General features: G+C 41.9%; 1 protein-coding gene across 2 annotated transcripts; it reads right to left on the bottom strand.

Moving 5' to 3' along the window:
* Positions 1-1,025: 1,025 nt before the first annotated feature.
* rbm6 (RNA binding motif protein 6) lies at positions 1,026-15,553 on the bottom strand. Of its 2 annotated transcripts, none has more exons than XM_069144913.1 (23): positions 15,460-15,553; positions 14,773-14,830; positions 11,725-13,246; positions 11,544-11,633; positions 11,390-11,459; positions 10,354-10,427; positions 7,204-7,278; positions 6,511-6,802; positions 6,214-6,371; positions 5,999-6,099; positions 5,826-5,895; positions 5,007-5,082; positions 4,852-4,910; positions 4,648-4,768; positions 4,346-4,452; positions 3,362-3,718; positions 3,127-3,276; positions 2,966-3,031; positions 2,259-2,489; positions 2,093-2,167; positions 1,898-2,001; positions 1,708-1,759; positions 1,026-1,610 (listed from the first exon to the last, which is right to left on the bottom strand). In XM_069144913.1, the coding sequence occupies exons 2-23, from the start codon at positions 14,817-14,819 to the stop codon at positions 1,515-1,517; spliced, it is 3,993 nt and encodes a 1,330-aa protein (XP_069001014.1). In that variant the 5' UTR covers positions 14,820-14,830; positions 15,460-15,553; the 3' UTR covers positions 1,026-1,514. The 2 variants fall into 2 exon arrangements, with proteins under 2 accessions (XP_069001014.1, XP_069001025.1); XM_069144924.1 differs by having other exon boundaries at positions 1,026-1,607.
* Between the last annotated feature and the right edge of the window lie 588 nt (positions 15,554-16,141).

The raw sequence follows: 16,141 nt of genomic DNA, 5'->3' as shown, positions 1-16,141 counted from the left end.
TTCCCTTTTGGTCCATTTTCATTTGTGTAGTTCAGCCCCAACGACTTCCTCCATTTGACGGTGGTGTCGAGTTGTTACTTCTGTTCTCCTCTGACAGGATGGAGTAGAAATTAAAACAATGTTGTTTTTTACAGAAAAGTGGTTTTCTGGTGTAGATTTTACAACTGAGCAAAACATGTGGGAAGTTGATGTGTCAGGGTTTTTTACTACAAAAACATCTGAACCTGATAATCATCGTTTTTATTGCCAAGCCACAAAACAAGGTTTACAGTGAACTGGGCAGCTTTGTTACCATGCTCCTCAGACAGAGAGACTCCATATACTGTCAGTCATGCTCAACCAATAATGTTCACCTTAGTCATTTTACCCACTGGCTGCTGGAGGGAAATCAGGCTGTCGGGGGGGCATTAAAGCAAAACAACAACAAAACAAAGAGCTACCTGTTGGTTAGAAAATCATCAGCATACATTCTTCAGGCCTCAATTTTCTTACAAAGTTAATGCCCTGAAAGTAAGAGGCATGATTGCCCTTGCACATATTGCCGCTCTTCCACGCCGTGTCTGCCGTTTGTCATTGACTGCAGCGCCTCAGGCTCCTGCTCTGAGGAACTAGTACGTCAGCACACCATTCAACCCTCTGCATTCGCTGAACCACAGCCACTGGGAGGAAGAGAGCTGGTTCCCTCGTACCAGTAGAGGTCAGAGGGGAGGCCTCTGCATTTCACAACTGGGAAACGTTGAAGCTTCATTTACCGAGAGCGGTAATTATGTGAAGGGCAGAAAATGCATCGAGCAATTTCATGTTCTTGGGGACACGTTTTAATGGTTTATCATTATTTTATACAGTTTTATTGTCTTTTTCTTTAAATTGGTAAATACATCCAATGAAGTACTGATGAATTGGGTCAGTAATCTCGCTTGGATGTCACGCCAACACAAAATAAGACATGGCATTGCACTGCCATCTAGTGGTCAGGTGCCGTTTGCATGGCAGAGCTTAAAAAAATATAACAAAACACAGACAAGTTAGTGTATAATATTTTTATTTTTTTTTACTTAAAATGTGCACATATAATAACAATTTCTATGCATGAAAATGAACACGTAAAAAAAAAAAAAAGTCTATTTTATAATAATAACTAACCAGTGTGACAGTATTATTTATTTTAAAAAAAAAAGGCTGGGCACTTTTCACAATTGTACATACAAGCCAACATTATTTTTTGACAAAAATATTCAAATCGACATCATGAATTAACACATTTTATACAAAATCCATCGTTGAGGACGCCATATAATTCTCGTTTTTGACTCTTTGTAGCTCCACTGTTGCCTTGTAATGTAGTTTTAGGCCACATCATCTGTCGCTTCACCTCAGTGTAGAAAACTGTGGCTTTATATTGTGAGGAGACAGAAACGGTGAAGACAGTCAAAGGGGAGTGGGGAGGCTCTCATGCCAAGGTGGGCCAGCATGTCGATATAATCGCATCAAGGTGACGATTTGTTCAGATGAGATCACTCAAGTTCCTTGAACCGTGCAAACATGGCCTTGCGCACTGCTTGTTTGTAGGTGGCATGGTCCCAAACGACAGGCTCTTTCTTTTTCCTCTGCTAAAGACCAAAAAAAAAAAAAATTGACAAAATGCTTTGGTAAACAGACTAGGAAAACAACATGATGCTAATCAGTTAAATGAAACCTCATACCTACCGGGACAGGTTCAGCACCTAAACCAGGCCTCTCACTGACTTTGTTCATTTCCCTATGCACAGAGAACAAATAGTTAGGCAGAAAATAACATTTAAAAAAAACAAAAAAACAACAACAACAACAACCTTCAACCACTGTTTTAAAATGATTCCCATTACATGCACATTCACTAGATCCTGTTAATTCCTACTTGGAGCTTCCAGCCCAGGTATTATGATGCTGCGGCTGCGGCAGCGGGTGATGGTGTTTTTTTCTTTTCTGTTCTGGTGATCTGGGAGTTTCTCTGGCATTCAGCTGTGGACGAAGCATTCAACTGTCAGTAATCAAATAACGGCATCACATACTTACCACAGCAATTGATCCTGCACAATTAATGTCCACTTACTTCTTTTTCCTGGTTCTCTAACGCCTCCAGCTCCTTCTTTGACCTTTTGATCTTGAGGTGGATCTCCATATTTTGCTTTCGAGACAATAAAAACACGTTAAGAGGCCACATTTCTAAGTTCACTGTCAAATACGGTTCATTTATAGGTTAAAAAGGTTTGTTGTACTTTGTGCAGATCAGACAGCTGTTGGTGGCGGATCAGAGCGTCCTTGTTGGGGAACTGTCTCCTACACAGAAGGCAGGCCATCTTCTTCCAGTCCGTCAGCTTGTCGTCCTTGTCTTCCGACTGGCTGCCCTGACTGCTTTGCTTAGCTGCGTCATCCTTATCTTCCTCCACCTCTTCGTCGCTTCCAGCTCCGTAGTCTGACGCCAGCAGACCTAGGGAGCCCATTGGACGCTGAGAAACAAAGCAGACAAATGTTAAATGGAGCTCTCCAAGCAGTGATAAAACCTTTTTTTCTTTGACAAAATACTGATCTATCCATTGTGCTTTATTACGATGTGAATGTTAAAATGGTACGCTGAAGGAAGCAACTAAATAACTGAGGTATGATTAAAGGTGAACACCATGCACTTAAAATATAATTTAATTCAGAAATTCCAAAACTTGTTCCAAACCAAATTTCCCAAGTACCCCCTCTCAAATGTTATTTCTTACATATTAAAATGATTAAAAACAAATTTTCATATTATTGCATTGTGATGTGTAAATGAAATCACTGTCGTTTATAATCAAATCAACTTAGATTGCAATTTTTGGGGATTTGGGCCAGTTGGAGTACAGGTGTTTGACGATTTAGGGCTCTTGCGTGCCACCGGTGGTACGCCTACCACGGTTTGGGAAGCGCCGTTTTAACTGATAAGGTGTCTCACCTTTGACTTCTCATCTTTCTTAGGTGGAGCGAGGGGTTTCTTAAAAAGATCATCGCCACCTGAGATCTGTGGACGACAACAAAGATAAGGACCAAAAAAGAGTCGTAACATCTCCTGAACGGAGGAGACAGCGGTATGAATGTTGGAGGGGAGTCACCAACCTTCCTCTCAAATATAGCAAAACCAGCGTCGGCCGTCTTCGACGGCCTCCTATCATCATCCATTCCAGTCCTCAGCAGCGGAGACGGAGCACGGACAATGTCCTTTTGACGGTTCTGGATCTTTGCCCACCGCTCCATATCTTTCATGATCTGCAAAACGCAACATATTTCTTGACTATTTGCCCTCTGCACACATGCATGCATTGCACAATTTGTCTCGTGGTATTACCGCTACCTTGACTGCAGCGAGACTTTTTGGCTTCTCGTCTTTGTTGTCCTTGTCTTTGTCCTTTTTAGCGGGGTCGTCCTCTTCCTTTTTGTCAGGAGCTGCTGTAGACGTTGGGACGGGATCGGAGGTGGAGGCGCCAGCTGAAACGGGAACTTCCGCTGGCGCTGCAGAATCTTGTGGTGACACCGGTGGTTTCCTCATTTCTAGAGGAGCGTCTGCCGCCGGGTTGGAAAGGATGGCTTGGTCTTCGGCAGTCATGGTCACAGGTTGGGGGTCTGCCGGGGTCCCTCCTGGAACCGGGATATAGGCCTTTGTAGCAGTATCCCAGTACATGTACTCCTGGGTTTGAGCATTGTAGAAATACTGCACACACACAAAAAAAAAAAAAAAAAAAAAAAAAGGTGAATAAAGAAGACATGATGATGTAACAACTAAAGATCAAAAACACATTTATGTTCACTCCAGGCTGACTACTTATTGCATATGTAGAGCCTGAACTGCAGTCTCTGGTTTCTAATAAAGAAATCCTTCAGATAACCTTCTTATCACCTCCACGTGCTTCAGATGTTACTGGATTAGGTTTTAGTTTTTTTTTTTTACTCTTCCACACAGACAACGAGCACAGCAGCTAAAAAAAACCAACAGCTTTTCAGAAAACTTCTTGATCGAAATAAAAGAGGGAGGTGCTGGGTGTACGATTTGTGTTTTGGTGGATAGCCGTCAGGCTTTTACAACAACCACTGCAACACAATCTCATTTTAAGACAGTCCGCAAATTACGATAATATCTTTAAACATAACAGAAGCTGAAATCTGTGCGAAGAAAACTCATAAGCATAAGCTGCGCAGTTATCCATTATATTCTGCTACTGACTGTAGCATAAGAAACAGCACTTGCATATTATACAGCACTGTATTTCCATAGATACTCTTCAACCAAATGTGCCTGTTTTTAGAAAGCGTTTGGGTGGCTGCTGTAGCGTATCCTCACCCTGGAGTTAGGATCGTAGTACAGCGTCGTCTCTGGATCGTAGTAGAAGCCTGACGTGGCATCGAATAAGTAGTTGGCCAGGTCTGGAGTCTCAGAGCCTGGAGGAACTATTGCAAATGCATACGTTTAATAAATGAATATGGAGGGCAGTGATCTTTCAAAGTAGATCACAAGAAAACAAAACAAGATACTGTGTTTGTACTAACTTTGGCAGTTTGTACTGTATAGTAACCCGTTAAATTATATGCCTTTTATAAACTAATTACTGGTTTAAAATTTCTTTTACTTGAGTGGTTTCTCACCATAAATGTAGGTCTGTGATCCGTCTGTGGCGGCTGCCATCGCAGCCGATTCCGTGGGCAGATTCGGTCCACCAGCCTGGTACAACGGACACGCAGGAGGAGCCTCAACGTAGCCGATTCCCTGTGAGGCATGAAGAAGTACAGTTAAATGCTAAAAGTTTGAGACGAGACATCAATATCGTTCCTTTTTGCTCCAAGACCTACCTGGCTGATGCTGGGGTCTGATGACAGGGCAGGATTGGTGCAGCCAGGCATCAAATCCCCTGGTGACAAAATTAAGCCGATTTCAATTTAAATTCTGTGATAAAGATTGCATGCAGGGAAAAATACCAGACTGTGCGTATTTGAGGAAGGGTCACCTTGCATCCCAGGAGGAACAACAGCAGGCGGCTGCAGAGGCTCCAAGTACGGTGGAGGTTGTGGGAAATTCTGCTGCTGAAATACCAAGAAACAAAACCCAGGTTATCTAAGAGGTCGGACCATTCACTTGTAGTCTGAACCAAGGAAGTAAGGACTCCTTTTTTTTTTTTTTTGACTGTCAGTAGAATTATGGAAAAAACTACAGACTGATTTTCAGAAAATTTGGTAGAAGGGTGTAGCATGGGCCAAAGAAGAAACCAGTAAATTTTGAAGAGCAGATCCACAAGTTCTTTTTCACTTTCCCTAACAGTACGAGGTAGGGCCTGCTGAATCAAATACATCTTCAAATCAAGTAAGATGATAGTTAAGCAGAAATGGTGACGAAGCATTAGCCTTTAAAAAAAACAACAACAACAATACTTCATATCAATATCCACATTGACAGGTACCAATAATCTTCGGGGATACACATGAGCTTGTTGAAATTGTATACAGATGCAGCCGTTATGGACCAGTTGTTTCATAAGGGAGAATCAAAACAGATGTAACAAGCTGTTATGTTCACGACATTATTTCAGTCTGAGCATCTGATATTTATGGTTATGTAGTGGATAATAAAGTGTTCTCTCAAATGCATGTTAAATGTGTGAAATATATTTAAATTGTAAATACAAAACTACTGCAGAGATGTGAGGCTTCAAATAGGCAAAACGTATTTTGACATAATTCTAATAATTTTGAAAATATATCCAGATATTAAAAAAAAAAAAGCGGTTGCAGTTGCGAATTTGCAAATTATAACAAAGACCACGACTTACCCCCATCGTGCTGGCATCAGGTGGATATCCGAGGATAGAAGTGTTTGATTTATCAAACTCTCTTCTGAAACTGAAAAAGATGGAAATCAACAGGACAAAAAAATTCGATGAGATTTCTCTTTTGGACATGTCTGCATGGCTGAAAAGAAAACCCTTGCAACGTGAAGACTTACCTTTGGTTCTTCAGGGGTTTTGCAACCTCAGCATAAACTCTGACTCCGTCGACATATAGAGGCTTGGGTTTAGTAAGGAGCTCGACAAGACGTGTCACTTGCTACAAGAGAAAACACAACGCTTTGTGAGGAACACGGGACAAAGAAGGCAATTACAAACTCGACATGTGTGAAATTGGCAACAGCAAACTGGGTTCACTGATATTTGTGGGCACCTCGTGGGAGTCCATGTCAACAAAGCAGAAGCACTTTGCGCCGGGTGTCCTGGCCCTCACAAGGCGAACGTTTCTCTCGTCCAGATATGCAAAGGGGTCCAAGGCTTTCAGGATAGTCTCTACTGTGGTGCTGGGCTTCACATTCTTTATTATCATGGCTGTGGAGTGGCAGGCCAACATAATGTTAATTTGACACGGGTGTGAATTATAATAGCGCATACTTGAATAAATCTGTCCATGGATTAGTGGCATTTATTGCTTCACTGTAAAAAGAACTAAGAGCTCAGGTTGACGTACTTTTGCTGTCTTTGAATATGGCGTCAGATTGGTTTGCATTTTGATGAAGAAGGTTGCGGTTGCTCCAAGACTCTGCCTGTTGCTCTGCTTCTTGCTGCTGCAGCTGTTGGTCCACCTGCTGCTGCCAGGCCTCCGGAGTCAGGTCGGAGCTGCGCTGCCACTGGCTGTGGGACATCGGCTCCATCGGGCCTTTTGGTTTGGACCCATTCAGGTTGGTCTTCAACTCTCCTAAAGGTTCATCTGGTCTGGGTAACTGGGGCTCCTGGAGTTGAGGTACTTTGTGATCTGATTCCTGAATCAAAAAGACAAGAAGAAAAACAATGTTTGATTTACTTGTGAGAAGTCCTCTCGTTTTCTGCTCCTCTCCCATTCAACCAAAGTAATTACTGCTGCTGCCGTTTGCTGTTAATGGAAACTCAACCCTCGGTCAGTCTGCGGTTTATGCTCAATTGCAGTTCATTTGTTTGTAGAGTTAGCTTGTTCAGAAAGAATCGCCACAAAGTATAGATGAGAATTAAAGACTCTGACTGATACCAGTATTTTTAGGAAATGAATTAACACAATAGGAATGCTGTTCAATTTTCCATAAAAAACTAAAACTGGTCATTTTGTCTTCAGAAACTGACCCAATCATTACTCAAAAACCCATTTTTGTTTCTTGGTAAATAAAAGGAATGACTGCATTGCACTTACATGAACACCTCTTTCACACTGGTCTGGCTGGCTAAACGTCATGGAAGCTGTTCTAGTGCCAACCTTTAGGGATCCCTGAAAGAAGAACAAAAAAGACCAATCAGCATCATAACACACTGGTGATTCATTGCTAAAATAATACCAATGAGACCCAACATGCACTGAGGCAGGTTTAGCCCTCCTCTTCAATGTTGAGGATAAAAATGGGCCAAAACCTACGGTGGTGTGCAAAGCCCAGGTCCAGGACCATGCTACACATCTGCCCCCATACAATGCTAGTTTCAAGGCGACTACAAATTAGGGCTACAACTATGACTTTTTTTTTTTCATTATCAGCCTGCCAACTATTGTATCAAAGAAATATATAAAATATCAGAAGATAAATAAATATATCCATTAGCTTTCTGAAGCCAAGGCGACAAATTACTTTGTTTTGGCCACAACCAACACCAAAAGATGTGCAATTCACTTTAACACAAGAAAAAAAGCAGCAAACCCTAATCTGAAAAGCTCAAACTCATGAATATATATTTTTTCTTGCAATCTTTCAAAATGATTTCTTCTTTTGCTGTCAATGGCTCAGCCATAAACCAAATATATCCAACTTTTGAACAGGAAGACTCATATCCACAGTACTGTTAAAAAAAAAAAGAGTAAAAAAACAAAACAAAACACTTCATAGAGCCAGATGAGAACAAACCTCTCAGCAGATAGCGTGTACAAAGCAGACAATGCCATCGTAAATACCTCATTTCTGAGAAGGGACTGCATTTGCATAGAGACAGATGAGGTGTTTCCAAGGGAAGCTCACGGTACATCTAAATGTAATTTGCAAATTGATAATACTGTATTTAACGACCATAAATCTGGTTGATTCCATCAAATTCATACATGTGAGCACATAACCAGCCATCTTGGTCCACAAGCACTTGAAAAAAAGCTCAAAGCTAGAGCCATCTTTCACCTTTCAACACTTTCAAAGTGGATATACACATCTTTGATGACAATACTGTCCACACAACTAACTCCATTTTCTAGTTTTTATACTGTCTAATCAAAAACAGTAAAACACAAAGCAAAACATAAAGTCGGAGTAAAAATAAAGTAGAACACAATCACTACTAAAGGAAGAGAAAAACAAACTGCCACACATTTCAGCAACCACCCAACTGATCCCCTGTACCAAGAGATAAAGTGTTCATCCTTATTATTTGACATATGATCAAAAGCACAACAATCCTGGCTGGAAAGATGGAAACTTTATTCACAAATTGCTCCAAGCATCCAAAGAAGATTGAAATCAAAATGCCCAAAACTTACTGACGAGTTCAAGAGAATACCATCGAGGGAATGGGAACTCGGTGGACGAAGTCACAGATGACTTAAAATGATGGGTGAAACAAGGAATGCCGAAGAAACTCCGAAGACAACAAGACAAAAGAGTCTGCAGCTGCGCGAGAAGCTTCGTGAAGCCATTATGTTCACTCTAAAAAAGATTGTTGGATCAGTGAGCCAAAGAATTCCATAAATGGAATGGCACAAGATGGAAAGTCAGAGGATCAATAAAGTTCACAAAGCCAAAGACCATTTACACCACACCAGTCAAGCTAATGGCAGCGCTAGAAGAACAATCAGAAAACCACAAAAGTCATTGGGATTCATCTCCTGGGCACCATGAATAACTGTACCAGAGTTAAAGGCTATACATTCATCGGCTGATGTGGCAACCTCGTAATGGCCCAAGAGGAAAAGTCGAGGACCACCAAAATTAGAAGGCTTTCATCCTCTGGGGACCATGAAATACATGGCAAGGCATACAGTAGAAAAGTTTTCATTCTGCACACCACAGTGGTGGCTGGCGAAGCTAAAACTCACAGGTGCAATGTAGAAACATAAAATGTTGAGGAAAATGATAAGAGAAGTTGCGATAACTACAATGCTTTGCCTGCTTTAAGATCACTACTGAAAACAATTTCAAAGCTACGACTAATCTCGAACACGGTCGTTTTCACTTGTGAATAAGAAAACAAAGTGTGTGCTGTACGAGTTCTCAGTCATAAGGCTGCACTCAGTTCTACTTCAGGAAAAAGATGTCTGAAAGAATGGCCGCCGGATGGTTCATTTGCATGAGGACAGTCAAACGACACAGCCGCCAGAAAGGTCCAGTCGTCTCGCAAACAAAATTGAACTTGACACAGCTTTTGCTGAGGAAACAAATGCAACATCATCCAGCGGGGCAACGCAGAAGCCAATCAGTTACATTCTAGGTGGATAACTTGTACAGTAAACACAATATGTCTATTGTTTACAACACAACCGGGGATAAACTGTCACCATCATAAAATTGCAGCCTGTGTCGGAGTATTCATTATTCAGCATCTGACGCGCCTTTCAAACCGTTGCTTGAACTGGAAAACTGATTTCACACGTCGCCCACATGATCCCCCCTGTACTTTTTTTTTTTTTTTTTTAACCGCGGAGGGCAGTTTTTTCATCCTCTAAAATATTGGTGAGTGAAGTCCTCAAATCTGCAGTTGCTTCCTCGAAAACCAAACCTTCTTTCCAGGACGCGCAAAGCGGTAAAGAATTTCCTTCATTCCTCTTGGTTGAAAGAAACAACAACGAAATCCCAAACCAGGCTGAGTACAAAGTTTTGCCGAGTATAAATTATTCTTTGTCAACATCAACAATTTTCCATTCAATAATACATCCTCTAAACTGTTAAGACAATCCAATGCAAGGACTGATTTGTTCCCCTAAAATTGGTATTTTCAGGTATAAAATACGTTCCAGGGTTACCTGCAGTTCAAATGTGACAAATTAGGGCTCGTAAAAAAACAAGAAGGAGACCTACTACTATTGTATATCTGTGCATACACAGTTTAACATTGGTGTTTCGCTAGATTCCTTAAATCAACCTGTAGCACTATTATCTATGATGTCATTTATGTAAGATGAGGACCAACTGTTTGGCATTATCACTTCAAAATTTCAACTTCTGAAATCATCTACTCAGCGAAGGTAAGATCTCTGAAAATAATAGCAAGCCCTTCCCGGGTTTTCTCCCTCCCCCATCTACTAAATGCCCTCTCAACCCCTCGTAATCCTGATGGGAGAGACGGCCTTCGTAGAGTGACGAGGATGGGCCACCTTGTTGGACTCCATGAAGTGGACTGCATCCTCGAGGTTTAAAAACTCCACATAGGCCGTATCGTAGCTGTAACCTGGGGACAGCATTTGAAATACAGATGGGTTTTTGTTAGTCAATGCCAGTAATGACAGTCACCCAGTGAAACATAAAAGAAAGCATTCGTGAACACATCGAGATCAGTGCGAGCGAATTGTTACACCTTTACCGACACACATACCTTTTCAGGAAAACAAAACATTTTGTTAATGCTTTATTTTATTTTTTTTTTGCTTTTTTTTAGCCAGTTGTCTGATGACCGACATCGAATCAGAGTTTGCTGTTAAAGACTTTGATAAAGCCAAGCCTTAACAGATTCCAGACCATTGGCAGTGAATGTTTGCATGGTGTGCTCCATGGAAACAAAAACAATGTACAAGTCATGTTTACGTCAAATTGAAAAAGCACCTCTTTCTGGTTTTGATATATTTATGCAACATTGATGACCTTTGAGACATAATCTTCCCAAAAAGGCTTGGCATGATGTCGGCAGCATATGTGCGCAGATCCACTGAGGAAAACTTTCACTCTACAGCAGATGTTTAGATCAGCAGCATGAACAAAGCACTAGGAAGGCAGTTTCCATTTCAGGTTTGCTGACTTGTTGTTGTTTTTTTTTTGTTGTTGTTTTTTTTAAATCAGTACTTAGAAAAAAAGTGTCTCTGAAAGGACAAATTCAGTGAATCACTCGTCGAAGATCTTTTATGACTCACACTGGCTTTCACGCTCCAAACGCTGCAAATATTGAATCCTAGGGTAAATCCTCTAATTGCTGACAATGACCCCACATCCTTTGACAGAAAAACGGATGGCAGAACAGAGACCCTCCCCCTTCCTTCTTTACTGAGCGAGTTCACACAAACCACCAACAACAAACGCAACCAAGAACGTGAAGAAATAAAGAATGCGGAGGTTCGAATGTCGTAAAAGCGAGATGTCGAGGGACACGTTAGCGATCAAATGCCCCCAAACAATCCCACAAAGAAACGTAGTTCTTACCTGGCACGACATTCTTGATTTTCATCCCCTGCATTGGCACACCGTCACGGACCGCAAAGGCACCGAGAATCTGCAGAGGAAAAATATCGAGCTACTACCAACACAGTCCGAGAATCATGCTTATGAAAACAAAGCTGCTTATCTATTTGATTACCTGCTCCATTGTGGCAGTCTTTGGAATACCAGTTATGGATATAATATTGGAAACTTTGTCCTCCACTGATGCACTCCTGTAATCTTGATCCTTTCAGAGAAGGATCATGAAATACCAAAATATTATATCAAAATGCAAATTAAATTTTCAAACAGATACTAGTGACAAAACCTCCACATACCTGTGAACCAGAATCACTAAATTTTGAAGGTGCGATTGGTTTAGAGTCTTTAATCAGTTTCTCTGGTGCTGGAAGTTCTTCACGTTTGTATTCAAATGCCCTTCCGGCTCCTGTCCTGTAGTCGATGTCCCTGTAGTCTTGGTCTCTCGCCTGTACGGAGCTGCTGCTTTGGAAATCATGTTCTTCCCCCCTGGCAGGCCCTTGATTATGTGGAGTATCTTTCATCCCTTTAAAGCAATCGCTGGGCTCCTGAATCTCACGTGTGGGGGGATTTTTCTCTTGGTGGTAAGGAGGCCTTTCGTTGCGAATTGATTTATTCTGCATATGCTTCGGGTCTCTATCTCCAAGCCAGTGTTTACCCTCATTGTCTCTACCCAGAGGACCGGGCAGGGGACTCATTTCTGGGAGTGGACCTTTGCTTCCAATGGGTAGAAGACCCATTGCAGGAAAGTGGTCACCACGGGGAAAGCCAATATCTTTCCCTGGGAATTCAACAGGTGGCTTATCCCTCTCCTGAAATGGTGGTGGATCCCTAACATTCACATCTCTGCCAAAGGTTGCAGGGAAGCTGGGTTCAGGTACACCTCCCATACCTTTACCCATGTTGAAGAAAGGGGCCTTCTCTTTTTGACGGTTCTTCCATTCTTCTGCAAGAGTCATTTCTTCCCCACTCCTGTAATCCATAAGGGGACTGTTACCTGAATCTGGATACTCTCGCTTACTGACAGCGTCTCCTGCGCCCATGAACTTTGGCCTCTGGGGACCAACATCTGAAGTCATGTTTGATCTCGCACTATCCGCTGGAGGGGCGTCACCCTTTCCAAATCTTAAAGGAGATCGATCTCTACCTCTAAATTCAGCTGATGGCCCAGGGCGATTTCTGAAATCCATATCAGAATCAAATCCACCTCTTGGATTGAAAGGTGGCCCTCCTCTTCTGTCAGTGTCCATCACTCTCCTTTCACGTGGAGGTAAGTCCGTATCATGGCGATCAGTGTTGCCAACGCCCATTGGGGGCCGGTCATGCATGTCCCTAAATCCATCATTTCGGTCCATTCTGTCCACGGGAAACCCTCTCCTCTCCTCCATATTGGGATTGTTGAACCGCGGCATGTCGTATTTAAACGACTCCCTGTCTCTCATGTCCATAAATCTGTTGTTTGGTTCCCGTGGCGGCATACCTCTCCCTCCCATGTCTGCCGAGTTCCTGCCCGGCCCCGGGAAACCCCCAGAATTGATCAGTTTGTCTCTAATGGTATTTTCATAATGCCTTCGAAGACTGAAATCTGGCTCTTCTCCCGGTCTGAAGAATTCTCTGTTTGGTTCTCTCCCTCGCGTATCACGTGGGTCCACATCACTCCCCCTCATGAGTGGCCCATCCATCCTCCTCATGTCCATAGGTGATAGATCTAAAGGTCTTGGGCCCATATGACCCATGGGATCCGTATTCATCCCACCTCTTCCTCTATAGTCGGGCATGGGGCGATCTCTGCCGCCAAACATTTCTGCACGTTGATCACCACTGGAATATAAATTGATATATTAGGCTCCTGATTTGCTTGAAATGCAAAAAAACCCCAACAATATAAATACTGATGACAAAAAAAGTGAGGTCATTTTCCAAATTGCCAGATTACCATATAGGCATACTGAGGGAGCAGATAGTATGTTTATAAATACAGAAACAAACAGGCAAAAACGTGGGAGGGGAGCCATTAAATGTAGAAATAGGAGAAAATACAAATGCTAAATATGTGCAAATACATACATTAAATGGATTAAAGCAGGTGACGCACTATTTTCAGAAAATTTACGACATGACCAAATACTGTACACAAGGTATGTCCTGAGCAAATATCAAAGATTGAGGCATGTATTTTTAATGATCGGTAGCAAATCTGCAGCTAAAATATGTACAGTGTATAAAGAGGCTCTTTTAAAATGGAAAACAAAAGCAGCATAGTCTGCAATGCAAGAATTTTGCGGGGTGGTAAAAACAGAGCGATGTTTAATACTACCAATTTAATACGGCACCTAAAACCGTACCCATGGGCAACTCCAGAATCTCGAACCTCACTATCACTGTATTCATTCATGTTTTAGATGCTACAATATATATCTAAACTAAAAAGTTTGAAAAGCCAGCAGTCAAAACAGCTGTACAGAGACTTGTTACAGAGTTGATGATGTCTGAAATTGGTTGCTTTGTAAAAAAAAAAAAAAAAGAAAAAAAAGAATAAAGGAAGAGCCTGGATGGGCAATTTTTCTATTCAATTGCCAAGCACATTAGACTTAATTATTTGAATAAACTTAAGTGTGCTCTGTACTGTTGAAACATAAATATTGGATCTGGACTCCGTATCCGCAGACAATCAATATTAAATGACTTGGACTTGATCGGAACATCCTAACATAAACACCGCATTATAAAATGATATTGGGTTAAACCTACTTCTTGGGAAAATGCATTACAGGAAAATATAGAAGTGCAATTGGGGGGGGGGGGGGGGGGGATTGCATTTCTTTCTTATCGCCCGGCTTAAAGACTATTTTCCACTGGTTCCGTGTCGGAGTGAATCACCGTCATTCAATTCAATGCTTCATATCCCAACAGATACGCGGCGGTGCGTCTCACCAGCGTCCCACGCGCGGCGGCTTCTGACGGAAGGCGCTCGCGGACCGCGGCAATTTTGGAGCGGAGCAGAAATAGTTGCGCAATAAATTAGGAGGGATTCACGTTAGAAATGGACTAAAACACAGCAGACTGTGTTCACTTTGTCTGAACACGAACGAAAAAAAAAAAAAAAAAAGAAGGTCGTTTAACAACGTTTAGCTGCGATAGAAGAACAGAAATCAAAGCAAACGCGACCGGATCAGGAAGCGAGACAAAATGCTCCGCGTCGGACACGCCGCCGGTGGGACATGAAGCCTGCATGAAGAGGGCGGGAACAAAGGACGGACACGTCTTTCAGTGGAAAAAAATTAAGGGCAAATCTGTCTTAAAAAAAATAAATAAAATAAATCTGTGACTGAGTGATGCTTGTTTACCGGAAGGGTGGTCCTCCCCGTGGTCCTTGCCCTGGTCCATCCCACATGCTTGTGCTATCTGAAGGCAAACAAAAACAAAAACAAAAAAATCGACGGTTCTCATCAACTCCGTGAAGGCGGATGAATGAACAACACGTGACTTGGAAACGTCACGGCACATCAATCATAACAAATCTGGTCCGGAGGTAAAACTCCCGAAAGCACAAACTCAACATTACTCCGATCGGAAGTCTTTCTGAGCGCGTTTGCCACGTGGACGAGACAGATTATATCGCGGTTGTGTCGGTTCGGACAAGACGTCAAAACACGGGCGAATAACACCAGGGTGGAGGGAAAGGTGGCGCACTGGAAGAGGGGGCCGGCTAATAATAGCTCCCTTTTAGGCCTTTTTCAAATCTGCGCCACGACATAAAACGTGTAACGTCAAGAGTTGTAAATGACCGAAGTGGAAAGTAACTCGAGGGAACGATTTATGTTCACGTCGGTGAGATTAAATGAGTGAGACGTGTTCCGTCAGAGAGATGAATCAAAGGGCGATGCTATCAAGAGCTAACGTAACCTGGCTAACATTAAAAAACGGCAGTTTCTTTGCATGAGCTTGAAACTGAGCAGCAACCTCGTTTGGCCCTTTATTTCACCCTTCCCACGTAGATATATATATATTTTATTTTTTTATTAAGGACCTACCGTGGTTGTTCCTCGAGCTCACTTGATATTGCGGATTATGGCTCAAATGGTCGATGGTTTAAACGCATTGATGAAAAATGGAGACTGCCGTTATTCTTCTTCTGTTGCTGCGGCGGAGGAGAATTTTCTTCTTCGCTGTATTATATGTAAGTAGGGCGAACTGCTGCCACCCAGCGGCGACTGACTAAAAACACATCTGTCTTTCAGCAAACAAGGAGCCAATAACATCCCATGAGCCCTAAAATACCACCGTGTGACCTCAGTTCAGTTTTAACAAATATTTGTGGCCAAATCGGTGCCAGAGGTCAATTTGATATTTCAGAGAACCACAATATCTATCAACATAAAAAATAGCATCAATTAAAAAAAAACCTGCATGTTTTCTAAACTCTGGATCAATATTGGTTGGAAAAAACAGCATTTATGTAATTTATTGAAGTGATTATACTGTGATTAATAACACAGTGAATTGTCAAATTTGGCTTTAAGATATTATGGACCATATAAGTCCCTTGCTAATGTCTAAAAAAATAAGGGTCAGATATGAAATTTTATTAAGTGGGACATATGCATATCTCTACATATGTTGCTTGAATTGCAAATTTTTCTGTGTTAACAATAATTACAGAGAATCCTGGCAATGCTGCGTGTTAATTTTGTCCTGGTGATGGCAGTCAGCTGT

This window comes from Embiotoca jacksoni, unplaced genomic scaffold (genome assembly GCF_022577435.1).
Source record: "Embiotoca jacksoni isolate LCO1_2020_lvr unplaced genomic scaffold, fEmbJac1.0.p SCAF_1, whole genome shotgun sequence".
NCBI classification, from domain to species: Eukaryota; Metazoa; Chordata; class Actinopteri; family Embiotocidae; genus Embiotoca; species Embiotoca jacksoni.
The sequence above is the reverse complement of the archived record's forward strand: the minus strand, read 5'-3'. Positions and strand labels throughout refer to the sequence as shown.

Excerpts from the sequence above, each read along its gene's own strand:
- rbm6 (XM_069144913.1), bottom strand. The coding sequence starts at position 14,819 with ATGTGGGATGGACCAGGGCAAGGACCACGGGGAGGACCACCCTTCCG. Across the intron at positions 11,460-11,543 it reads AGACTGCCACAATGGAGCAG|ATTCTCGGTGCCTTTGCGGT; the intron begins GTAATCAAATAG and ends TTTCCTCTGCAG. Across the intron at positions 2,168-2,258 it reads AGCTGTCTGATCTGCACAAA|CAAAATATGGAGATCCACCT; the intron begins GTACAACAAACC and ends TTGTCTCGAAAG.